At 44.9% G+C, this 27,326-nt stretch overlaps 1 protein-coding gene across 4 annotated transcripts in view; it reads left to right on the plus strand.

The window, feature by feature from the left end:
* The window catches only part of RBBP8 (RB binding protein 8, endonuclease), a 150,167-nt gene that overhangs the window by 27,568 nt on the left and 95,273 nt on the right, over positions 1 to 27,326 (plus strand). For all 4 annotated transcript variants that reach the window (XM_077492565.1, XM_077492568.1, XM_077492566.1 and 1 more), the window contains exons 3-4: positions 4,927 to 4,969; positions 19,263 to 19,358. In XM_077492565.1, coding sequence (XP_077348691.1) covers positions 4,927 to 4,969; positions 19,263 to 19,358 — 139 coding nt within the window. The remainder of the gene's footprint in view (positions 1 to 4,926; positions 4,970 to 19,262; positions 19,359 to 27,326) is intronic.

Here is a 27,326-nt window from a genome sequence, read left to right on the forward strand (position 1 = left end):
TGGTAGCCCCACCATCCAAGCGGACATGGGGTTGTGAATATTAGAGGGCCCCTCGCGGGCGAGCTTAGCTCGCCACGCTTCGGGCTCGGCCTTGCTGCGCTCGGCTCTTTTTTATTCCTACTCTATGTCCACTTGGATGGTGGGGCTAGAACCTGGACTCACGGCGCAGGCGCTGTTCATCCTCGGCAATTTTCGGAATCTGTGTTGCTGTGTACTGCGCATGCGCAGTACGCAGCGGACACTATCGGATGGAGGACGTTATATGACAAGACACCGGACTGTGGAGGGGGTGGGGAGCAGCCGGTCAGGCATCTGGCAGATCCTGACATTATTCTGAAGATTCCTGCAAAGTCCGGACCGCTCTGTGATGTTAGCTGACAGTGGACTTTAGCCCGATGTCAGCTGAATCTGGGTCGTAGAAATGCAGAACTAGAACTAGGTGCACTCCCGTGACCCCCAGGAAAAGTATGGCCAAAGGAGCTTTCTTTCTCCTTTTTAAAGCGTTTTTATTTTCATATATACATCCGTTTCTATAGTCTTTAGTCCTAGAATGGATCAAGTAAAAGCAGCCTGCAATTGCCCAGAGAAGAATGTAAAATATTTTCATGGTTACACTCGACATCAACATTTACAGGTATAAAAAGAGAAATGTAAAGTTTGCTGTCACTGACCTCTCCATGAGAAATGCTAGTTTTCTTGTTGTGATAATGATCTTATGATATTAGTCAGTGTAGTGCCATTTAACTTTGTCTGCCAGTGGAAACTTGCTCCTTACATATGATGGCCTGTAGTACAGTATAATATTATGCTCAGCAATGAGATTTGATTTTGGGTAGTTGCTGATACTGGCCTTGTGTATCTGTATGGGTTGATGTTTGACCAATGTCAAAATATGGGTTGATGAGATTTGCAAATCTTGCAATTTTGCAAATAGATTTTTACATTTTTGCAATAAAAATAAACAGCAAGTAAAGGCACATTGAAACCGTGCAAAGAGCGTGGCTAAAAAAGGCACATCCCATCTGGGACTACAGTGCCACAGCTGCAGATATCAGCGAAGATGAATCAAACTTGTTACCTAGGTATGCACAGGGAGATGAGAACCAAAGAGAACAATGTAGTGCAATAGCCAGACCCAACTTTTTTGGAATTGAGTGTGTGTGTGTATAATATTTATTTATTTTTTCAGTAGGTGTATGTTGGACCTGTCATGCTCATATCTTGTTTCTAATCTGCAAAACATTGTGCTTTTCACTTTATGCATGATTGATATGGTGGTGCTTTATTTTTTCCAGTTGCACTTTATTGTTGGCTGTTTTATCATTTCCCATGACTTGCAGCATAGTGTGAAAACAGGCTGGCAATTGAAGATGAGAGGGTTATCTGTTGTTTTTTGTTGAATAGGTTTTGTTGTCATCCCTTTTTTATAGTATTACAGATTTCAAGATAAACTTTGACACCAGTGGAGTGCTGCTGTGTATCGAATATAAAACACGGCTACAGTAATCTAATAAATAGAACATGAACCATCTATAAGTGTAACAATTCAACAGTTTATTTGTATAGTAATAAGTAATGTGGTACAAATAACAGCTGTTTAGTAGAAGGGGACTATTGAGTTACGCAAAATGGAAGACTTTTTCAGATTTTTGTTTTTTGTAAGTAGAAAATCCCACACTTTTTTAACGTTTTGTTAACCCAAAAAAAATCCGATCCTGTTCCTGGCTTAAAGCATTTTATACAGCACAGTGCTTGTGCTGTGTCATTTGGCAGCTCTTAAATAAACCTGGCTGATCCTGCCTGGCTATACCCTCCCCCTGCAAATGGACCACGATAATCATTGCTGCTAAGCGCCTGATACCGTGGTCTATTTGCGTGATGCCGTCAGCTGCAGCTCTCCTGTCTGCAGCTCTCCCTGTGTCTGTGTCCTCTGTCCTCCGTCCTCCTCCCCCCTGCTCGTACCTGGGCCGCCAAACCCCCCCTTCATTTCAAGATCTGTACCTGTATAAATGGCTCCCGTCGCTCAGCTGATCTTCCGCTGTCTCTCTAATCTCTCCCCAGCTGATGTCAGTGGGACAGCTCGGCCCCGCCCACTGCAGCTGTGATCCGAGGCAGAAGAGAGGAGAGCAATCAGCTGTTTGCCCCGGAGCGGTGCTTATATCAATACAGATCGGTGGATTTTTTTTATATTACACAAGCACTGGGGCACATGTTCTTATGATACAGAGGGAATAAGAAGATTATATTACAGTGGCTTAACCACCACTTTAAGGCCCATTTCACACGGGGCAGACTCTGTCAAGTGGATCGGCCTGCTCAGCAAGGCATCTGTCTACTGATTCCCACTGAGTAGGTGGATGGACAGGTCTTTGTGGACTCCGCGAATGCAGAGCAAACAGACGCAGTCTGCTTTTCTCTATAGGGTGGTTGGATGGAAATGGACTACCATCATCCGATCTGCTATAAGGATGGGGATCCCCATCCATCTGTTTTTGGCGGATCGGATGCAGGCAGATGTAAAAGGACACATTTTCGTTTACATCCACCTCCCCATAGTGAACATTGGGTGGTCCAATTGGGTCCACCTAAAAAATGGACAGACAAACCAGATCAGTCTGCTCATGTGAAAGAGGCCTTCTTTCCACAGTTACTCTAATTGGATTTAGGTCTGAAGTTTGACTGGGCCATTCTAACACGAATATTCTTTGATCTTAACCATTCCATTTTAGCTCTGGCTGTATGTTTAGGGTTGTTGCTCTGCTGTAAGGTGAACCTCTGCCTCAGTCAAGTTTTTTGCAGACTCTAAGCCCTTGTACACACGGTCGAAGATTCCGACGGAATGTGTCCTATCGGACTGTTTTGTCGGATAATCCGACTGTGTGTGGTCTCCATCAGACTGTTTCCGTCGGAGTATCCAACTTGTCCGTAAAAAAATTTCTGACAATATGCTCCAATCGGACATACTCCGATCATGTGTAGCCTACTCTGACGGACAAAGTGCCACGCATGCTCAGATCAAATTCCTAGACCAAAGCTATTGGCTACTAGCCTGAATGTAGTCCCGTCGTAACTAAATAACGTCATCACGTTATGTACAATCGGATTTTCCGACAACTTTGTCCGACCGCGTGTATGCAACAGTTTTGGACAAAATCCAACGGATTTGGTTGTCAGAATGTCCGACCGTGTGTACAAGGGCTAACCGGTTTCCTTCTAAGATTGCCCTGTATTTGGCTCTCATCTTTCCATCAACTCTGACCAGCTTCCCTGTCCCTGCTGAAGAAAATCATCCCCACAACATGACGCTGTCCCCCACCATGTTTCACTGTATGGTTTGTTCAAGGTGATGTGCAGTGTTAGTTTTCCACCACAAATTGCATTTTGCTTTTCAGGCCAAAAAGTTAAATTTTGGTCTCATCTGACCAGAGCACCTTCTTCTGCATCTTTGCTGTGTCCCCACATGGCTTCTCACTAACTGCAAGCGGGACTTATGGCTTTCTTTCAACACTGGCTCTATTCTTGCCACTCTTCCATAAAGGCCAGATTTGTGGCGTGCATGACTAATAGTTGTCCTTTGGACAGATTCTTCTACCTGAGCTGTGCAGCTCCTCCAAAGTTACCATGGGCCTCTGATTAATGCTGCTCTTGCCCGGCCTGTCAGTTTAGGTGAACGGCCCGGCCATGTCTTAGTAGGTTTGCAGTTGTGCCATATTCTTTCCATTTTCCAATGATGGATTGAAATGTGCTCCATGAGATGTTCAAAGCTTGGGATATTTTTTTATAACCTAACCCTGCTTTAAACTTCTCCTCAACTTTATATATCCTATATCATAATTATTTGTTCAATAAGGTTCTCCAACAAACCCCTGAGGGCTTCACAGAACAGCTGTCTTTATACTGAGATTAAATTACAGACAGGTGGACTCTATTTACTAATTAGGTGACTTCTGAAGGCAATTGGTTTCACTAGATTTTAGTTAGGGGTATTAGCGTAAAGGGGGGCTGAATACAAATGCACGCCACACTTTTCAAATATTTATTGGTAAACCATTTTGAAAACCATTTATCATTTCTTTCCAGTTCACAATTATGTGCCACTTTGTGTTGATCTATCACATAAAATCCCAATAAAATACATTTACGTTTTTGGTTGCAACATGACAAAATGTGGAAAATTTCAAGGGATATGACTACTTTTTCAGGACACTGTGGCTTTGTTAAAACAAGACAGGTAGTAGTGATATGTAATTTAACTTTTATAACTACAGTTCTTGCTATACTTTAGTAAGTTTAGTACACTTTTTTTATGTTGTAAATAATGATGTGCAAATGTAGGCATGAACTGACTGTTTTCAAAACAGGTTGTTTCAGTATTTAAAGCCATTTTTCCTTTTGTATAGAGTAAAGAAGGGTTGGAAATCTTGTCAGGTTGTTATTGCTGTATCATTTTTCCCCTGTTAAAGTATACCTCATCGCAAGGAAATGCCAAAACATTGACAAAGTCCTGCCACAACTTGCAAGATGACCTCTAATAGAGTTATGTTATTTGGGCATATTATAACCACCATTCTGGACTGTATGTTTTTAGGCCTGGTTCGCACTTCAGACGCAACTATTGCACAGAATCGCATAAGGGAAGTCCGATTGCTTTTGATGCTGTTCGTTCACATCAATGTGACTCAACATGAAATGATTATAGAAAAGGTTCCTGTATTACTTTGGTGTGATTCCAGTGCGACTTTTGCCTTATAGAATATACAAACTTTATCAACGTGGCATCCAAGTAGCACTCCATAATCGCACTGAAAGTCAGATCAAAATGCTATTGCAACAGTGTGAACCTAGCCTTAAACTACAACCACAACAAGGGATTGTTTACTACTGCTTGTAATCTTTTATTTTTTTATTCTTTTTTTTTTTTTTCAGAACTTCTAGTGAAAATCAACAAACTGAAGACACAGAGATGTTTGTAAGTATACTTGTAACTTTATTATAGCTTGATCATTCGAACTAACCAAGTCCAGACATAAAAAAATAAAAATAAATTCTCTTTCGTTCATTGGTGGACACAGCACCTTTTTAATCTTGACCTTAGGGTTATATTGCCACCTTCAGGAGAGGGCTAGGCAGAACACATAAAAACAGTAAAACTGTACAGTACCGCCCAGGGGGCGGTCCTACTGGCTATAACCCCTCATTCTGCTACCAGCAGCTCGGTTTTCTTCTGCCTAGTATAGGAGAAGGACCTGGCTCCCTGTGGGGTCCAATGGTCCTTGGAATTTTTTCTTTTTTCTGCTTTTTGATTCCTGTGATCTACAATCAACAGCCGGGCTTGGTGACAGGCTGGATAATATAGATCCTGTTAGTCTTGCCCAGCCTGAAGCGTATGCAGACCTTAGCTACACGCTGGGTCGGCCACGACATGGCCGCCCCTGGACCAGACGGGGCACACATATGACCAGGCTACTGCTGTCCGTGTCAGTGTGCCGTGGCCGACAGCCACCCCGTTCGGCTCGGGTGATGGGTCTGTCCGTGGAATGCGTCCAGCAGTCCCGACAGGAGGGGTAAGTATGTTCCACCTGTTTGGGCGGGATGGAGCAGCTGAGCATTCCCTGGGAGGTTGACTAGGGGGTCTCTCTCCCTTTCCTCTCTCCCTGTCCCTTTCCCTGCTCCCCATGCTAAGGGGCCACTGTGTGACTGGGCATAGGGGGTGCGGAGCACGTAACTGGCCAGGGGCCTCTGGGTCCTGGCAGGGGGCTGCACTGGAAGGTTGGTGGTCCACTCGCTTCTTCCCTTTTTTTTTTAGTGCCTTTTTTTGGGGTGTTTGTGTGGCTGCCATGTGGGGACTGGCCGCGCGGAAGCTGTGGCCATTTTCTTGTAACTGTGGCCATTTTCTGGGAGTCCGTGGTCATTTTCCCGGCGTTTTTGATGCTTTTGCTGAGGAGGCCAGCTCCCATTTTTTTAGTAGCCTCAGATCTGTTATACTGGTTAAACCTGGAACAGTGCAAAACTGACACAGAACACCTCGTGGCAGGCAGGGGGGAGAGCAGACGGTGGCAGTGCAGTACCTGGGTCAGGGTGGTGAGTCCTGCGGGGGGGCCCCTCAGTCTGTGGCAGCTAGCAGGGTGGGCATTTTTTGTGGCTTGCCTTAGGTACCTAAGGGTGACAGACGAGAGTTGGTCAGCATAGTATCAGAAGCTGGCGCTTCATCCCCAGACATCCCTGTTATAACAATCGGTTCCCCTGCACCTGCGGTGGCTGTGGACGCTCTGTCTGCGGTCTTGGAGTCTTTTGTTGCTAGGGTGGAAGCGGCATGCAGGCGCAAGGGGGAAAGTTCTGATTCAGACTTGGTCCCACTGTGACAGGTGGCCCATGTTCTGACGTTTCACAGGATGTTTACCAGTGAGGATGACTTCGGGTCAGCCCAGGAAAAAACGCCAGTAGGAGCACTTATGACAGCAGTGCGGGATACCTTAGAGATAGAAGATACAACGGGGGAATCTACAGAGGTGTCGGTCCCTTTTTGGGTCCCACAAGCCGGCCTGCACTGGTAAGGTAGCTTATTTTGATAAGTTTATTTACAAGGAGTGTGGAAGCCTGCAATGGGCCTTTTCAGTCCCGGGACGGTTTGCGGTGTGTTACCCCTTGGAGAGTTTCCTGAAAAAATGGACATCTGCTCCGGTTGTTGAACCCTCCCCGGTATCCTGGTTAAATAAGGTAACCACCATTCCGCTGGAAGGGTCCCCCTCTTTCAAGGACCCTTCCGACAGAAGGGCAGAGGTGGTTGCCCGGTCAATGTTTACGGTGGTGGGTTCAGCATTGCGGTCAGTGTTAGCCACGGCCCAGGTGTCACAAACGCTAACGATTACTAAATGAGCTAGGTTGTTGCACCGCGAGTTAGAGAAGGAACAGGTTTCCCTGGTCTGCGTGAAACTGGCAGTTGGTGCATGGCCTTAAGTATGTCTGTGACGCGGCCCTGGATATGGCCCCTTTGCTTTCTAGAGCCTCAGTATCAGCAGTAGTGCTGCGTCGCCTGATTTGATTTAAATGCTGGTCTGTGGACCAAGCATCTAAGAAAGCGCTGGCGGATTTGCCTTTCCAAGGTTAGAGTCTATTTGGAGCCTCGCTGGATGACATTATTAAGAATGTTACTGGGGGAAAGAGTACTTTGCTCCCACAGTCCAGAAAGGGTAAGGAGCCACGTCGTAGGCATTGGCCCTGATTTTTCGTCCACCCGGGTCGGCAGGTAAGCGTTCCCAGTCCGACAAGGTGCCTGCTGAGGGACAAAAGCGCCCCTGGTTTCGCAAGCCGAACAAGCCTGCGAGCAAATCTGTTGCCGCATGAAGATTTGCCCCCGCCGACTCTCAGGTGGGACGTCACCTTCGGTAGTTTGCAGTACGGTGGACCTCCCTCCTTTCCGACCAGTGGGTTTGCGAACCTATTTTCATCAGGCTACAAGATGGTTTCTTTCTTGTCCGCCAAACAGATTTTTTTTTTTTCCCTCCAATCTTCATCTTCTTCCGGCTCGTCGGGATGCCCTGTTTGGGGCAGTACAGGACCTGCTGCTGCGTGGGGTGATGGTACCTGTACCGACACCGGAAAGGTTTCAGGGATTCTACTCCAATCTGTTTGTAGTCCCAAAGAAGGAAGGAATCCATTTGGTCCTGGATCTCAAGGCCCTCAATGGCTTTGTGAAGGTGCAAAGGTTCAGGATGGAATCGGCTCGTTCTCTGGTCGCTGCACTCAGGGAGATTTTTTGACATCTTTGGACATCATGGACGCATAATTGCATGTCCCCATTTGCGGTCAGGGACGAGCACTACAAATTTGTAGCTCTCCCCTTTGGCCTAGGTTCTGGCATTGCTAAGACAACGAGGGATTGCAATCGTGGATTACTGGGACAATCTTCTCCTGAGAGCAGCTTCTGCCTCAAATACAGGGAGCATATGGCGATCACCATACAGATTCTCTGGGAGTTTGGTTGGGTGTTGAACCTCCAGAAGTCGGTGTTGGTGCCGACTCAGCGCCTGGAGTACCTGGTGTTGATTCTGGACTCCTCAAAGGCGAGAGTTTTTCTCCCTTTTGGACAAGCTCTTCAATCGGCAGTGCAGTTGTTGGTGTCCTGCCGGTGGTCGTTGCTGTGTTTTCTGCATGTGAGTTCTGGGTCTAATGGTAGCCGCTTTCGAGGCGTTACCGTATGCTCAATTCCACACTCGAGTCTTGCAGAAAAAGATCCTGTCCAAATTGGACAAATCTCCGACGTCCCTAGATTGTCAAATTCGGGGGAGCCAGCTAGTCAGAGATTCCCGTCTCTGGCCCTTCGGATGGTGATCACAACGGAAGCCAGCTAAAACGGCTGGGGGAGGGAGTTTGGAGCGTGCAGTCGGCCCAGGGTCTCTGGACGCAGGAAGAATTCCGCCTGCCGATCAATGTGCTGGAGCTTTGGGCGGTTAGGTGGTGCCTCTCCACATGGTCGCAGAGTTTACCAGAGCGTCCGGTCAGGACCCAGTCGGACAACGCCACGGCGGTGGCGTATGTCAACCATCAAGGAGGGACAAAGACCTCGGCTGCAGCGCAGGAGGACGCTCACATCCTAAAGTGGACAGAGTGGTGCGTGCCGGCTCTGTCAGCCGTATACATTCAGGGCGTAGAAAACTGGCAGGCAGACTACCTCACTCATCAGCTGCTGGACCAGGGGGAATGGTCGCTGCATCCAGAAGTATTTTGGCTCATTTGCCTAAGGTGGGGCATGCCAGATGTGGATCTCTTGGCCTCTCTGCTCAATCGGATGGTACAGAGGTTTGTGGCCAGGTTAAGAGATCCCTGGGCGGACGAGTCAGATGTGTTGGTGGCTCCATGGGGGCATTATCGACTGATTTATGCCTTCCTCCCTGGTCACACTCTTACCTTGTCTGCTACGCAGAGTGGAGGCTGAGGGGATTCCGGTGATTCTGATTGCCCCAGATTGGCCTCGACATCCTTGGTACGCTAACATAGTCAGAATGGTGGCAGATGTTCCTTGGCAGCTGCTGATGCAGGATACATGGCTGTTAAAAGCCAGGTGCTAAGGGACCGAGGACTGTCGCCTTCGGTAATCTCCACTATGCTGAGGGCGCGGAAGTCCTCTTCTCTGAAGATGTATCATCGTATGTGGAAGGTCTAGATGGGGTGGCGTCCACGTACATATTCAGTTTCCAGGATCCTGCTGTTTTTGCAGCGAGGAGGGGATCGCAAACTTGCATTAAGCACCATTGAGGGGCAGATACCAGCTTTGTCTGTATTTTTTCAGTGACCTTTGGCGACTCATTCATTGGTGAGTATGTTTGTTCAGAGGGTTCGGCATGTGACCCCTCCGGTTCAACCACCGCTGCCTCCGTGGGATTTGAATCTGGTGCTCTCAAGTGCGTCATAAACCGTTGTTTGAAAACATTAGGGAGATTCCCTTATTGACACTCTCTCAGAAAGTAGTCTTTCTAGTGGCTATTACATCTGCAAGGTTTCTGAGTTGGCGGCCTTGTCATGCAAGTCTCCCTACTTGATCCTTCACAAGGATAAGGCAGGGCTGAGCCCACAGCCTTTGTTTCTTCCAAAGGTTGTTTCGGCCTTTCATCTAAATGAGGACATTGTGCTTTTGTCCTTATGTCCTAGGTCGTCACATCCCAAAGAGGTTGCTTTGCATTCTTTGGACGTGGTCCGGGCTCTGCGAGTGTATCTGTCTGCTACAGCTCCTTTTCGGAGGTCGGACTCCCTGTTTGCTTCAGTAGCTGGTCCAAAGAAGAGCCTGGCGGTCTCGTCAGCCAGCATTTCTAGGTGGATCAGACAGATCGTGGTTCAGGCTTATGCCATAAAGGGGGCAGACGCCTCCCTTTCCTGTCATGGCACATTCTCTACCAGGGTAATTGGTGCCGCCTGGGCTTTCCGACATCAAGCGTCCGTTTCCCAGGTGTTTAAGGCGGTGACCTGGTCGCGTCCGTTCACACTTTCGCTAAATTTTACAAGGTTGATGTGAGCGCATCTGTGGATGCATGCTTCGGCCGCAAGGTTTTGCAGGTGGCCGTTTAAGGTTGCGACTCCTCTGAGCCGTTCTTTTTGTTATGGGTGGAACTTATTAATTTTATTTCTGTTCCCTCCTCTCATTTTTGACACTGCTTGGGGACATCCTTAAGGGCAAGATTTAAAGGTGCTGTGTCCGTCAATGAATGAAAGAGAAAATAGGATTTTTGTACTCGCCATAAAATCCTTTTCTCTGAAGTTCATTGACGGGCACCCACTCCTCCCATTTATGTTTGTACTGCTTTTTGACGAACTGAGCTGCTGGTAGCAGAGTAAGGGGTTATAACCAGTAGGACCGCCCCCTGGGTGGTACTGCACAGTTTTGCTGTTTTTGTGTTCTGCCTAGTCCTCTCCTGACGGTGGCGATATAACCCTAATTTCAAGATTAAAGGTGATGTGTCCATCAATGAACTTCAGAGAAAAGGATTTTACGGCGAGTACAAAAATCCTATTATTCCTTGCAGTGGGTTAAAAGCTTATTTTGTCTAGGGGAGAGGAGAAATGGTTTTACTTATCTGATCCTCCGCTCCTCCACGATCCAGTGGTGGACTGTCCCCCAGGGCTATAGACCCTGCTGTGATTTTGATGTCAGGACCCTAGGTCAGTGGAATGTGCAGGTTTTGTGGGATCAGACGGGTAAAGCTGGCCATAGATCGCAATTCTGCAAGGACTGACCGAATTTTGATCCATGTGTGGGCATTCCTGTTTGGCATCTGTCAGGAATGTTGGAAAACTTTAAATATATTTTATTTATTTTTTCCCCTGGAGTATGACTTTAACCAGTTCCGGACCGCCCACCGTACATATATTGTGGCAGGGCAAGGAGGCTCCCAAACAACCTACAAGTACATTGTGTGCACCGGCGGCGATCAGATTTGTTTCAGAACTGATGAGTCTACAGGTCCAGGCCAGTGATTTCTGGCCTGGACCTGCTTATCGGTTTTGGTGAATGACACTGTCCTCTGCCTGTGTAAGGTAAACAAAGGCAGAGGAAGTGATGTCATCTCCCCTCGTGGAGCCCTTTTCAGTTCCAGCGAGTGAGGAGAAGACCTCTACTGTGAGTACACCAACACTACACTAACACCAGTACACGTAGGCACACTTTTAAACCCCTGATTCCCTCCCAGTTAACCCTGTCACTCCCTGTCAAAGTATCACCAAGTGCAGTTTTCAAAATTTTCACTGATCACTGTATTGGTGTTACTTGTGACACTAAACCGCGTTAGTGACAGTGGTAGGCCCAAGTAGGTTTAGGGTACCACCCATATATTTCCCAATAAAGGTTTAATCCCTTGATCACCCCCCAGTTAATCCTTTCACCCCCTGTTACAGTGTCATTAGTATAGTGTACAGATATGTTTTCTGATCGCTGTATTAGTGTCACGTGTGATGCTAGTTGGCTAGTTTGTATCATTATTAGTGTTGTATAGCATCAAGGTCCCCGCCATATATTCCCTAATAAAGGTTTAACCCCTTGATCGCCCCCCAGTTAACCCTTTCACTCCCTGTCACTGTGTCAGTATAGTGTACAGACCTCTTTTCTGATCACTGCATTAGTGTCATGGGTGACATCAGTTAGGTGTTAGCAGCAGTTAGTGGTAGCGTCAATCCCAGACAGCATCAGATTTTAACCCTTTGCAAATAGCACTAACACACCCACCATACACCTCCCTTACTAGTATAGTGTCTGAACGGATCAATGTCTTTGATCAGATCTATACTAGAGTCCCCAGTAGTACAGTGTTCCCCAGCACCTGCCTTTAGCCCCTCCACTCAGCCCAGCCCACAGTGCAGGATCAATAGATCACTGTCACTTTATAAAAACACAGTACACACAACTGCAGCGTTAGCAGAGTCACACCTGATCCCTGCTGGCACTAAGAGTTTTTTTTGTTTTGTTTTTTGGAGCGATTTAAGCAGTCTGACAATCGGGTGCAATTTTACCTGAGTCGCATTGGCTGTACCTGTAAATTTAGTGGCCAAAATGTCAAATGAAAGGTACACTAGTGAAGAGGCCTACAGGATACTGAGCATGACCGATGAGAGTGCAGTGAACGCCTCACTGCTAGAATCAGTCTGATTCAGGCTCACTATATGAACCTGTAGAGAGCAGCGGCACCCTGACAGATAGCTCTGATGATGCAGTAGAGGTCCCTGCTAAGGTCAGGCATACCCGACCCCATTCTTCTGTTGCTGGGGTGCAACAACCCCATGGTTCTCATATGCAGCAGAGAGCCAGTACTAGTGCCGCCCAACCTTGTGGAACTGGCAAGAACCAGTGGCCTAGTACATCCTGGTCATAGACAAACTAGCACTGCAGTATCACTTGGTGACGTGGCGAGTTCCCATAAGTGCAGTTCCAGCTGGTGCGGTGGCTAGCTCAAGTAGTGCTCCACAGCCACCAAGAATTCGAGCACAGGCCTGTAGAGCCCATAGTGCCCTTCCTGATGCGTTTTCAAATCCTGATTGGCAGCCCACCACTTCTGCAGCGCCCGTATTCCCCTCTCATTCACTGGCCAACACGGAATTTCAGGTGGAAACAGCGGATTTTACTTCCCTTGGCTTTTACGAGCTGTTTTCACATATCTGTACAGATCTATTGTGGTCCAAAGCAATAAATTATATGCTGGTCAGTTTAATGCCCCAAATCCAAATTTGACCCTTGCCAGAGAATTTGGCTGGAAACCTATAACTGTTCCCGAATTTAAGATCTTTCTGGGCCTATCCCTTCTCGTGGCCATTATTAAAAAGAGTGAGTTGCAGTCATATTGCTCCTCTGACCCAATTCGCCATATGCCCGTGTTCTCTGCTGCCATTGCCATGACTCCATAGGACCAAATCTTGCGGTTCATGCACTTCAACAACAATGAAGTCTGTCGTCTCCTCATAAAAAAAATTCAGCCCCTCGTAAACCACTTCAACCAACAATTTGCAGCCTTGTTTATTCCCGAACAAGATGTCGGCGTTGAGTCCCTGATTCAACTTTCTGGCCACCTTGTGTTCAAGCAATTTCTCTCCAGCAAGTGTGCCATATATGGGGTCAAGATGTATAAGCTCTGACAGGACAAGAGGCTATACAGTTTCCTGGTTTTTCGAGGGAAAAGACAGGTGTGTGTGAAGAATCCCCCAAACTGCCCAGACTACATAGTGTGGAGTGGCAAAATTGTTTGGGACTTGGTGTCGCCCTTGTTCAGAAAGGGGTTTATATGTGGGCAGTTTTTTTATACAAGCATGCCACTTTTTGAACACCTCTTTCCATTAGGAATTGGCGCATGTAGCACTGTGCAATCTAATTGCAGAGGCTTCCCCCAATGACTGGTAGATGCCCGACTTAGTCTGGGAGGGAGAGCCTGCTTGAGGTCCAATGAATTGCTTTCCGTGAAATGGAAGGACAACCGGAACGTTTTCGTTCTGTCATCCATTCACACAGACGCGCAATCCAAATTCCATTGGCAACTGGTGTTGTTGAGAAGCCCCTGTGTGCACAAATACAACCTTAAAATGGGAGAGGTAGACTTCAACGACCAGGTGATAGGGCTGTACTTAATTGCCGGTAAGGCCAGAGGCTGGTACAAAAAGTGTCTTTATACTTATTCCACAGACTTTCTGTTTCCAGGAGGCGCTGTGCCCCAATTTTCCAATCCAAATGCAGTGTGCCAGCTGCATGAGGGGCATTTTCTGGATATCTTTCCTGGTAACCCCTACTCGACTAAGCATATGCTTCGGCATATATTTTTATATTTAATGTATGCCCATCATTAGAAGTGGGTGGATGCAGGGCGGTATTCTAATGGTGGGCATACCACCGATCAATTGATGTGAATGAAGAAATCTGTTAGGGTCTCTTTTTCATGCAGCCCAAAGGCTGCATGAAAAAAAAGAAAATTATAATATGTCCAAGGACCAGCGACGTACTGGTATGTTGCTGGACTTTGAGTGGTTATACCGGAATGATGCCTGCAGGTTTAGGTTTCATCTTGGTATCGTTTTTATATTTTTCAGCCGGCGGTTGGCTTTCATGTAAAAGCCATGCCAGCGGCTAATTAACCGCTAGTCTGCTTTTACAAGCAGAGAGAAGATTTACAGGGGAAGGATTCCCACTGAAAAGAGAGACAGGCGGACCATGCTGCTTAATAAGGGATACATTTTATTAGAAAAAAGGGCCAAGACCAGGTACCCACCACCAACACCAAGATCATATTAAAAATAGACAACGTCTGTTTAAAAGCAGCTGCATCATGCGTCCACCATGCATGCACACACCTATAACAAGGCTATTGTTAGAGTGGGTAATATTTTGTGGATCAGACTATTGATCTTAGTGACATGCACAATGCGTAACAAAGTCCGTCCTTTCACTAGGTTTAATTACAAACCCTTTTAACAAAAAGAACCCCTGTTGAAAGGTGGTTGAGTCAAATTGCTAGTCCCACAGAGACAGCTTTAATTAGGATTGTAGCAAAACATAGCTGTCAGTGTGGAGAAATGATTATAATCCACAATTAATGTTCAGTCCAAAGGCACAGAAATACAGTTTCCTAGAGTGGAATTGCATGTATTCACAGGCTTTAACTGTTGGAAAAACAATAGCTCAATGACGCTGTTGTAAAGCTGGCTAAAACTGGCTGACAGGTAACAAACAGCAGGAGGCAAAGTAAAAGGAGGCGATTAAAGGACCTATGGTCCGCTCATCCCACCATTCATGGAGCGATATAATCACAGTCCTGTACTCTCTTTCTCCGGTCTAGGGGCTGTATGTGCTGTCCTGTATGCTCCGTTTGTTGAGCGGGGTCTGAAGGGCTCCAGTGAGCAGTTTGCTATCAGCACTGTGGTAAGTGTCAGGTCCTCTGGGCCACTGTCCGCGTGTCTCAGCCGAGATAGTAGCCGCTGGCTTCAGGCATCAACTGCACAAGCGCGATGAGATATGTCATCCACGATGCATAGAGCTTCTCTGTCATGATGCCAAATCCGACATGGTTCACCAGGAACTCTGTTTTTTTTATTTTTTTTATTTTTTTTTCCAAGGATAGAAGGAGAATGAATTGTGTTTTTACAAGCAGTGGGAGGGAACATTATCCCCCGCCATCTTCCATGGTTTACTCGGGCTCTCCTGTCCCACTGGGGAACCTAAGAATGCAGCCGGTGGTTCTGCCAGCTGACCATAGAGCTGATCGGAGATCAGAACAGCTCCAATCATCTCTGTGGCCTAAGAAACCAGAAGCTATGAGCATTTCATGTCTTCGGTTTCACCGGATATAAACAGCACCATCAGATGCGTTGAGGGCTGAGGAGAGATCTAGAATCTAATAGACCCCAATTTATTTTTATTTTTTTTAAAAGGTACCTGTAACTACCTATTGCTATCATAGGGGATATTTACATTCCCTGTAATGACAATAAAAATTATAAAAAAAAAATATATATGAAAGGGAGAGAATAAAATTAAAAAATAAACAATAAAAAAAAAAAAAAAATGAAAGCACCCCTGTTCCTCCGTGCTCACGCGCAAAGGCGAACACGAGCATCGGTTTCGTGCCGTATGTAAACAGCAATTGCACCATGCATGTGAGGTATAACCGTGAACGTCAGATCGAGGGCAGTAATTCTAGCAGTAGACCACCTCTGTAAAGTGGTAACTTGTAAAGGCATTTCAACGTTTTTAAAAATGTATGTAGTTTGTTGCTGCTGCACGGGTTGGTGTAATTTTAAAGCATGTCAGGTTTGGTATCTATGTACTCGGCATAAGATCATCTTTTTATATTTTATCAAGCATTTGGGCAATTATAGTGTGCTTTTGTGCATTAAAATTCAAAAGTGTGTTTTCTTCCCCCCAAAAAAAATTGCATTTGAAAAATCGCCGCGCAAATACTTTGTGGGAACAAAAATTGCAACACCCACCATTTTAATCTGTAGGGCCTCTGCTTTAAAAAATATATATAAGGTTTGGGGGTTCAACGTAATTTTCTAGCAAAAAAAATAGTTTTTTTTCATGTAAACAAAGTGTCAGGGCTTTGTCTTCAAGTGGTTAGAATATGTGTTTGTTTTTTTTTGTCAATTTTCAATCCCTTGTGACAAAACATTAAAATATTCAATGTGCTCAACATGCCTCTCAGCAAATTACTTGGCGTGTCTACTTTCCATAAAGGGGTAATGGGGAGGGGTTATACTGCCCTGCCATTTTATCACGTTAAGAAATGACATGGGCATTCATAAACTAAAAGCTGCGTAAATTCCAGAAAATGTATCATAGTTTGTAGATGCTTTAACCTTTGCGCAAACCAATAAATATACGCTTATTGACTTTTTTTTTTTTTTTTTTTACCCAAGACGTGTGGCTGAATACATTTTTGGCCTAAATTAATTACTAAAATTTAATTTAGTTAGATTTTTTTTTTTTTTTTATAACAAAAATGAGGAAATATAAATTAGTAAAAAAAATGTCTTTTTTTGTTTGTTGCAAAAAATAAAAATCCCAGAAGTTATCAAATACCACCAAAAGAAGCTCTATTTGTGGGGGGGGGCACACAATTTTTTTGGGTACAGCATTGCATGACCACTCAATTACCAGTTAAAGCAGCGCAGTGCCAAATTGCAAAAAGTGCTCTGGTCATTTAAGGGGGTAAATCTTTCTGGGGCTTAAGTGGTTAAATAATGGAACTTTCTCTAATGGTGCCTTTCTTGTGAATTAGGCCACGTACACACGGGCGGACTGTTCGCCCAACTTTGTCCGCTGAACAGTGTTTGGGCGGACAGTCCGCTCGTGTGTGGGCTTTCAGCGGACAGTTTCAGCGGACAGTTGGACGGACAAGGTTTTTCGGAATTTCCGAAAAACTGTCCGCTGAAACCTTGTTTCAGCGAACAGCCCGCTCGTGTGTAGGCTTGTTCGTCAAACAAAGTTGCGCGTATGCTCAGAAAGGATTTTCACGCCGAAAGCTATAATGCAGTGTATAGGACGTCGTATTTTTCGTCCCGTCGTACGTGCTGTTCACGTCATCGCGCACGGTTTCAGCAAACTGTTCGTTCGTCGTGTGTGGGCATGTCCGTCCATGCTAATTTTGAGCGGACTGTTTGCTGAAACTGTTGGACGGACAAAGTTGGGCGAACAGTCCGCGCGTGTGTACGCGGCCTTAGAGTGAATGTTTACTGCCTAAGAGTAAGCTCTTTTTATTCTTTAAAAAAAAAATAAAATTACCGGCCACTGACAGCTACTTCAATGAGCCAAATCGTGAAGTAATGTATTAAATTTCATCTTTTGTCATTCTGAAAACTATTAAAGCTGACCATACACTAGTAGGATTTTTTTTTATTTTTATTTTTTTTTACTTGTTAGTGGGGTTATATCAATGTTTTTCGACAACAGTGACAAGAAAATGAAAAGGAGCTGGATGGATTTTTTTTTTCTCTGGAACTAATTTCTAAAAATGTATGTGGTTTTCATTCAGTAATATACATTCATTTCAAAATCAAGTGTTAAAAACAAATTATTTTCAAACAAAATGTCTTTTCATTGAAATAATTTTTTGTATGAAAATTGATCTAATATGTACTAGTGTCCTTGAAATAGTAAAATTTTTAAGCATTCTGTATATGCATTTAGACATTTTATTACACCCTCCAGGTCAGGGGTAGGACTTTAATGGCCCGTACACACGATCGGAAATTTGGCCAGCAAAAGGCATGAGAGTTTTTGGTCGGAAAATGCGACCGTGTGTATGCTCCATCTGACTTTTGCTGGCTAAATTCCCAGCAGCAAAAGATTGAGAGCAGGTTCTCTATTATTCTGATGGAAAAAATTCTGAACGGAAATTCCGATCATCTGTACAAATTTCTACGCATGCTTGGAAACAATTTGACGCATGATCGGAAGCATTGAGCTTCATTTTCTCAGCTCGTCGTAGTGTTGTACGTCACCGTGTTCTTGACGGATGAAAGTTCAGAGAACTTTTGTGTGACCGCTTGTATGCAAGCCAAGCTTGAGCGGAATTCCGTCAGAAAAACCATCCAAGTTTTTTCTGCCGGAATTTCTGATCGTGTGTACGGGGCATTAAAGTTTTTCTCGTAATAGGGGATGAAGTTTCCTAGTTTGTGCGGTCAAAAAAAAACCGTTTAAATGGGTGTGCAGATAGGCACAGCTTTATTTCTAGATGTCCCAGATTTCATGACGCAAAGAAGTAAACAGTTGCTTAGTTGTATGCCATTCGGTTCTGTGCACTCTTTCCAACCTGACATGTGGAGGACTAGGTAGGCATATAAAATCTATCAGAGTACCCCTGTTTCACAGCCCAGGTATAAACAGAAGATTTGACCTCTACCTGTCCCAAGTCAAAGCACTATTCTGTTTTCACAAATCTCAGAAAGTTAATGGTGTTCTGATAATTGGGTACAATAAGCATATTAGTCTTTAGATCTGTCTCTGTAGCAGTTCTGCTTATGCTTCTTGCATATTTATGTATAATAAAATTATATTTAAAAAAATGTTTGCTATATATCGCTGACATGGTACTAACTCTGAAGGCTTCATTCAAACTGTTCTGAAGAGTCTCGCAGTACTTCAAAGTGCCTGAAAATATTTTGTCAGCTCAGTCCTAGTGTCTGTGGGTGATGAATATTGTCAGCGAGCTTCAGTTGTGACTTAATGCATACCACACAAATGCTTTAATTATTGTTTGCTGGAGTCTCTCGACAAGCACTCCATTGTAGATACAATAGCTGTATATAGCATTCCTGTTCTCTGTGACCCTCACTGAATACCTGAGGTTTAATATTTCAGAGCTGATAACCAGTGTGACAATGAATGCCTTATGTTTTTCCAAGCTTTCCCATTGAATCTAATGATCTCTGAGAGACTGGGTCATAAACCATGATTGCCAGTGCAATTTCTAGCCAAGCCGTCAGTCATTTAACATGATGTAGCCTTCAGATATTTTAACATGCCATGTTCAACTTTCTCATGATTTTTATTTTATTTTTTATTTCGGCGAAAATTCTTAAACATGAATAGATTTATTAATTATGGGTAGACACGCCCAGTAGCCCGAAACATGCTGCAGTAGCTCATTTTTTTAAAACACATTTCTGTTCATTCATGTTGAGAGGCAACTTGATTCTCTGTTACCCTATAGACTGAATGGACTTCTGATGTTTGTAGTATTTATATATGATATTTTATTTTTATATATTGCTTCTAACAAGATTGATTGTGTGTGCAGGGATGCTCAGAGACTTGAAGAATTTTACACTAAAAACCAGCAGCTCAGAGAGCAGCAGAAGGCACTACATGACACGATCAAAGTTTTGGAAGATCGGTAAGGAGCACATGGGGAGGGGGGTGTAACTGAATATATGTGTCCTGCAGCATTTGAATGAAGTAAAAAGAGGTCTATGCATTAATTAACTTTGCAGTTAAAGCAGCTGTTTTTTGTTTAAGTCAGGTATAGCCCATTCTACCCCCAGCATGCATCTTTTTTCTTTTGCTAGTGTTCTAATAGAATAGATGTCTCTTTTGAGTAAAGTTTCTCCTTGTTTACTAGGCATTTAATTTTTTTTTTTTTTATCAAAACATTTTTTAAATAAAGATATCATTTACATGCTGCTAAACTGGACTATGAATCTGATAGTCTTATCCTAAGTGATACCTTAGAGATTTTACCTGGATCTCTCTGCATCAAAGATTCATGGGCCACCTGGGAATGTGGCCTTGCACTGCCAGTGATACTTCCAAGACCTTTGTGTAATATGTTAGCCGCAGAGTGCCTTCCAGATCCAAAACCCCTGGCACAGCTTTGGTGTGACTAAGTATTTGAAGACTCTTTGAGCTGAGCTTTGAGCTGAGCAGTGGAATCTACTACTCGACTTGGTAAGGTTAAACACCATAAATCCCCTATTCCATCAGTTCCCATGGAACGGGTTAACATGCTATGGAATTACATATATGTGTCAATAGTTTGGGTGTCGCACATATTCCTCACTCTGGTCCCACCTTTTTTCCTTCAGTGTGAGGTAGCTTCTTCCCACCATAGCTCCTATATGCAAGTGATATACGCGTTTTCACCTTGGTTAGTCTCTACTGCTGCCTACTGTGACCTTCAGCCATTAACCTCTTTTATTTAAACCCACACCAGTAAAATTGGTCTGTAAATGCAATAAATAATGCTTGTTATACTCACTGTGAAATCTAAGGGGTTAATTCTCTGCATTATGTAAAAAGGCCTCTTGATCCTGTCTTCTCGGATCCTCCCCTTCTTCCCCTGTCCCCAATTCATCTCCTGATAATACAGAGCCTGGGGGGGGGGGGGGGGGGTCACGCTGCACATGCTCAGTTTGGTGTGTATTGCTAGGGAGTTTGCATGTGATTTGCATAAGCCAATCAGCACTGTCCAGACAGAGGGTCAGGGGTTCTGCAGCCTCATAGGACAGTCAGAGGAGAATGAAGACTGCTCCTACAAGCTTTAACCAGACACTGATAGAAGTCACCAGACTGCTATATACTGCGTATGAGAAGGTATTTAACAGATTATATTTACTAAAATAATTGCATTTCCATATTCTGTGTACTGTGGGAGACCAGATATAGTAAACGCAGGGTGCTGGGTTTAAGTAACACTTTAAAGAGGAGTTCCAGTCTCCTGCGAAAAAAATAAATAAGTCGGCTACAAAAACTGTAGCTGCTGACTTTTAAAAAAACAGCCACTCACCTGTCCCTCGATCCAGCAGTGTGCTCACCCCTGTCAGTTTCACCCGCTGTCTTCTTTGCTCTGCCGGCGTTCTGTCAAAAAGTTTCCGGCCATCTGATAGTGTCCAGCCCGTACTGCGCAGCGCTTGTGCACTACGGAGGAGAAGGAGACTCTGAAAGTCTCCGAAGAAGAACGGAGTCCAGGTGCAAGCCCCACCATCCAAGTGGACATACGGAAGCACATAGTAACAGCCTCGCTTCCCTCTGCTATTTTTTATTCTAACTCTATGTCCACTTGGATGGTGGGGCTTGAACTTGGACTCGCTGCGCAAGCGCCGTTCATCTTCTGAGACTTTCGGAATCTCCTTGTCCTCCGTACTGTGCAAGCGCAGTACAGGCTGGACACTATCCAATGGGGACACTATTCGACACATCACCGGCATTCTCACTAACAGCAGCACATGGCTGTGAAAGCTTGTGGCTACACAGCCAGGTGCCCACTGCAAGTCTAGGTGGTCGGAATGGGAGTGGGTACCTGTCACAATTGGGTACCGCCCCCCCCCCGCTCTAAAGTGGCAATTTTTCAAGAAGAGCGGGGGATGAGTCCTTACAGTGGAACGTCCCCTTTTGGGTGGAGCTCGGATTTAAGCAGTTGGTGTTTTCTATTTATTTTCTGTTATCAAAATACATGTCAGATCACAAGCACAAGGTGAGCAGTCCCATAGGTTCAGGTCACTCCAGTTCACAATCCACTTAGGCTCGGTTCACACCGTACGCGGCACGACTTGCCGCGCCGCGACCTGCCGCGACCTCAGTGGCGACTTGCAAAACGACTTCTGTATAGAAGTCAATGCAAGTCTCCCGAGGTCGCCGCAAAAGTAGTACAGGAACCTTACTCGAGTCGCTCCTATTAGAACGGTTCCGTAGTACAGAACGGGGGGCGACTTGTCAGGCGGCGAAGTCGCCTGGACAAGTCGCCCCTGTGTGAACCGAGCCTTACCGTTTCAGGACAGCCTGCTGTGTCCCTTGTAAGTGACTTGACACCGATAGCATGGATTATTGTCCCCTGCTTACTTCTGAGTCTCCCAGAGTCCCTTTTAGGTGTGGCCCCTTCTTTTTCTTTACTTTAAGGTAGAGTTCTTTGCGGACCAACTCCAGAATCTGTGCCTGCAGCTGTAGCGACTTTTGAGCCTTCTACCATGGGCTGAAATGGCTCCCAGGCAAGGATGCTCCAGTGTTTAAGGATCCCACTGATAAATGTTTGGAAGCTCCTTCCAAATCCTTATTTGTGCTAGCAGGACTTGCTATACAACATGCCATACCCATAATGTCAGTCTGTCAGACCTTAGAGGGGGTGGACTCGGCTGATGTCAAAGGATCCAGCTTTTAGTCTTTACTGACCCATTAATAGAGTGCTTAAAGCTTTTGAGCAGTTTTGTCATTAGCCCTACATTGTGTTGAGGGTCTAGTTGATATTGTCCATCTTCACGCCCAAATGGGCATAAAAAGTTGGTCTGCGTAAGAGCAACATAAAAATGTGCGTTACGCATTTTTTTTTTTTCTGGTGCTTCACTGGACAATTTCATTAAAGTCATCAATGGTGATAAGAGTTCTGATTTAATCGAGTAGAAGAAGCGTAAGCCTCAAATTTGCAAATCTTTCAGTGGCAAAAAGCTAAAGTTCCATGTTCTGCCTCTACCCCAATTCATATTACCCAGCCTACCCATGGATAATAGGTTAGCAGATCCACCATTCTGCTTTTTTTTTTGAAAACTGACATTTTATTGAAATTTCAAGGGAAACAAAGAAATCAAAGAAGGAACAATAAGGCACAGGTAATAAAAGCAAACGGTCACAGACCACAGTAAGCAAAGGCATAGTATACAGCATTGCATCAACTCAAGCAGTACATTACAATGACACTCCGTTACCGGGAGAGTTAGATTCCTGTAGCCCGCTACTGGTCAATTGAACAAACCTTTCAGAGACCAAAAAAAAAGGGGGGAAAAAGAAGGGAGCTTAAGGAGAAAGAAGGAAAATAGGAAAGGTGAACAAGAACACGAAGAGTCGTGCGAACAGCCCTAGAATGGGAGAGAAAAGGTGCAGATTAGAAAAAGAACAAAAAAGAAAAGAAAAGGGAAGTAAAAGAAAGAAGAGTGAAGTAAAGGACGCCCCCTCCGACCCCACGCCCCCCCCCCCTTTACACGCAGAAGGCGGGTGCCTCCATCCCATCCCAAAGATCCATACCTTGTTATGTTTGTCAAGCGTATTATTTAGAGAAGCTGTAAGATATTCCATACGCCTGACGTCCCTAATTCTAGTGTGTAACTCAACTAGTGAAGGGATCTCCCGTTTCTTCCATTTTAGGGCAATTAGGCAGCGCCCAGCCGTCAACACGTGGGCTAACAGGGATTGGGAGGATCGGGAGAATGTGGCAGGAGGGAGGCCCAGGAGAAACAGCTTGGGGTCTAACGGCACTTGTGCCTCAAAGATGGTACATAATAAGGCCCTAACCATTTCCCAATAGGGGATAACTCGTGGACATGTCCAATAAATATGGAACAGTGTCCCAATTGCACTACGGCAGCGCCAACAGCGGGAGTCCGCGGAGGGGTAAATAGAATGGAGCAGGGATGGAGTTTGATACCAATGCAGCATAACCTTGTATTGATTTTCCTTATATAAAGTGCAAACAGAGCTTTTAGCTGCACGTGACCAGACCCGCTGCCAGGTCTCCAAAGGCACAGCCTCCCCCAAGTCCCTGTCCCATTTATCCATATACGCGTGCCGCGGTCCCGTCATAGAGGAATCCGCTATTAGAATTTGGTAGGTACGTGAGATCATACCCTTCGGAGACGAGCCCTCCAGGCATACCTTTTCAAACTCAGTTAAAGGGGAGAATTGTAGGGTTGTTGTAAAAGATTGTGCAAAATGGCGGATCTGCAGGTAGCTATAGAACGCTTGTTTAGGTAAATCATATAAATCCTGTAATTCCTGGAAAGATCTAAGTAACTTAGTCCTAGCGTCCACCAGCTGACCAAAACGAAAGAGACCTCTACTAAACCAGGGTTGGGACATTCGAGATGTCAGACTATCCGGAACAGTGGGAGTAAACAAAAAAGAGGTGGCCAGGGAGGTTGCATTCTGCTTTTTAAGTTTGAACCAAGGAGTCATTTCAGTTGTGCCAATGCAGGAAAGGTTTTTGGAGTTTTACTGTTCCACAACCAAAAGTAAGTATTCGCCCCATATTGGATCTCAAACTTTTAGATGTCTTTATTGAAGTTCAAATGTTCTGCATGGAAAGTCTTTCATGACCTCACTTTCCCAGGGAGACTTTCTGACCTCAGTGAACATCATGGGTGCATATTTGCAAGTCCTATCTTTACAACGCGTCAGCATTATTTCCGTTATGCTGTGGGCACACAAGACTACCAGTTTGTAGCCCTGCCATTTAGTCTGTTGTGAGGACCTCCAAATGTCCACAAAGGTTTTGGCCCCTCTGCTAGCATTACTATACTCCTAGGGTCTAGTCTCTAGATAACCTGATCTTCGTCAGACAAATAGGGTTATCTCTGCCCTGGTGGCTCAGGAATTCAGCTCTGGATTTTAGAAAATCTTTCCTCCTGCTATCTCAGAAGATCATTACACCTGATGTAAGTCTGAAGTGCTGGGGAGGGGCGCTGGGCACCTTGTTGGTACAGGAGACTTGGTTGACCAAGGAATCCTATCACCTCATTCTTGATCTATGAGAAATGTGGTTTTCCCTGAAACCCTGGACACCATGATTGTTAAGGGTCTTCTGATCAGTTGGACAGTGCTGAGGCCGTATCATCACCATGGGGGAACCAGAGGTATTGTTGCAGAAAGAGAGGTAAAAATTATTCTAGCCTGGTCAGAACTCAATGTTTCATCCTTGTCTGCCATTCGAATTCCAGGCATTGAAAATTTGGCAGGCATACTACCTCCGCCAGCAGTGCTTGGACCTGAGGGAGAAGCTCCTACTCCCAGAAGTGTTTTAGGATTTATGTCACAGGTAGGGGGGGCTCCAGATGTGGACCTGCTGGCTTCCAAGTAGAACACCACGCTTCACAGATTTCTCTCCAGATGCAGAGATCCTCTTGAGAAAACAGTGGATGCTCTGGTGACTCTGGGATTAATATAGTCTGATCTACAACTTTCTACAACCTTCCTTCTAAGACTCCTAGCTTGTCTGCTCTGCAGGAGGAAGGAGGACAGTATTCCAATAGTCCTTATAGCTCCGAATAGACCCAGACAGAGTTGGTACTCCAACCTGATCAAACTTCTGGCAAATACTTCAAAGGCTTATTCAGGGGAACAGACTAGTATCTCCTTTCTCAAGGTGTGGTTAACCTTTCTGCTTTACGCTGTGGCTATTGAAGCTCAGGTGCTAAGAGACTAAGGTTTATCTTACTAATTCCCATATTTTTTTAGAGATAGGTCTACCTCGTACAGTCTACAAGCACACCTGGAAAGCTGGAACAAAGTTTCACACCAGTAAATACTCCATAGGGAAAACACTAACATTTGGCCTTGAGCACCAATAAGGGACAGTTATCAGCCCTTGCAACCTTATACTCCCTACCCCAATCTGTCCGACTGTCCCCTAATCTTTCCATCTTTAGACGATCCCTGAAAACCCTTCATGTTGTAAAGCGTTGAGCAAACTGTTGGCGCTATATAAAACCTGTATAATAATAATAATATTCCAAAGACCATGCAAAAAAAAGCCTGGTGCATAAAGCACAGCACAAACCCCTCAGGATGTTTATTAGACAGACCAGTGAGTATTTAAAATGTAGACTTTATTAGAGAAAATTCATAAAATATATATGTATGCCAGGGTTTCTCCAGAGCCTCTCCCATCCTTTGGAACTCCCTACCCCAATCTGTCCGACTGTCCCCTAATCTATCCATCTTTAGACGATCCCTGAAAACCCTTCTCTTCAAAAAATCCTATCCTGCTTCTAACTAGCACTGTTTTACTTCCTCCATCAGCTTATCCCCCCCCCACAGCTATTACCTTTTGTATCAATTGCCCCTTCCTTTTTAGATTGTACGCTCTAATGAGCAGGGCCCTCTGATTCCTCTTGTACCAAATTGTAATGTCTGCCCTCATGTTGTAAAGCGCTGAGCAAACTGTTGGCGCTATATACAACCTGTATAATAATAATGTAAGAATACATTGTAAAATCAAGCGATCAATATATCAGCATATATAACATAGTGTCAGCCCTAATGAACATCCTGAGGGGTTTTTATAATTTTTTTTCCCCCAAATAGAGCATTGTTTTGGTGGTATTTGATCACCTGTGCGATTTTTATTTTTTGTTGAAAAAAATGTAAAATGTCGTCTGAATTTTTTTCTTTTGTTATGAAATTTTAAAACGTGTAATTTTTGTCTGTCATTGATGTACGCTGATGAGGCGGCAGTGATGGGCACTGATGGATAGCAGTGATGGGCACTGATCGGTTACACTGATAGGCAGCACTTCTATGTGGCACTGATTGGCACCACTGGTGGGCATAGGTTGCACTTGTGGGCATAGATAGGTGGCAGTTGTGAGCACTTTCAAGTTGCAATTATAAGGCATAATTGCCTTTTCCGTTTTTGGGACCGATGTCCCTTTAAGGTGAGCCAGCTGATCACATGCTAAGGGGCCGGGACCGGCCCCTTATTTAGATTGGTGATCACCCGAGTCTCCGTGACTCGGTGATCACAGCGTGCTGCGCGCCCTGCAGGGAGCGTGCACAGGGGAGGCCATCATATGACGGCCTTCCGGGAATTCACATCCGCGCTGTGGCCGTCATTCTGCCATAGCGTGGATGTCAGTGTGTAGGTGAACTGGTCTGTCCCATCCAATTAACCACATGTCACCCTATAAAATTTCTCGATTATTCCAAAGACCATCTGCTGTGTTTTTTTTTTTTTTTTTTTGTTTTTGTTTTTTTTTGGTCAAGGCTTTTGTTCAGGGTGTCTTGCACGGCACCTCCTGGGTCTGTGTGATTTTTATTTTGGTTCTGTCTGCCTCTTGAACACATCGGGAATATTCCCCTTTCCATGCTCACAAGGTCTGTCCTTTGTCTCTTTCACCACTTAAAGATGTGTTTTGATGAGTGGATGTCCTCCCAGCATTGCGCTCCACTAGCTGTGCCCCAGTGTGCTCTGTCACAATTGTCCGTTTAAGTAACGCAGTGCTGTATTGAGAAAAATGGCCTGGTCATGAAGGGGGGTAAGTCTTTCGGAGGTCAATTGGTTAAGGTCCCTCGGGCAATTCTTTGAACTACAGGTTGCCCCAGTCTTATAGCAGGAATACACAATAAGAAAGTCGGGTGAAAATTTCAGTTTCTACTCGTTGAGTGCATGAGCATCATGGGAAATGTAGTTCCAAAACATCTGGGGTGCCAAGGTTCGCCATCACTGCCCTATACTGATATTGTGAACGAAAGACTGATGGGGGGGAAAAATTGAAAAATTGTGTCGTATCGTTTACGAATGAACGATATTCTATTCGTTGGTGTGAAGGTCATCTTTAAAACATCTCTTGAACATTATCATTCATGAGCGGAATTAGTAGACAAC

This window comes from Lithobates pipiens, unplaced genomic scaffold, assembly GCF_037356315.1.
Source record: "Lithobates pipiens isolate NorthernLeopardFrog02 unplaced genomic scaffold, aLitPip1_a1.2 Scaffold_19, whole genome shotgun sequence".
NCBI lineage: Eukaryota > Metazoa > Chordata > Amphibia > Anura > Ranidae > Lithobates > Lithobates pipiens.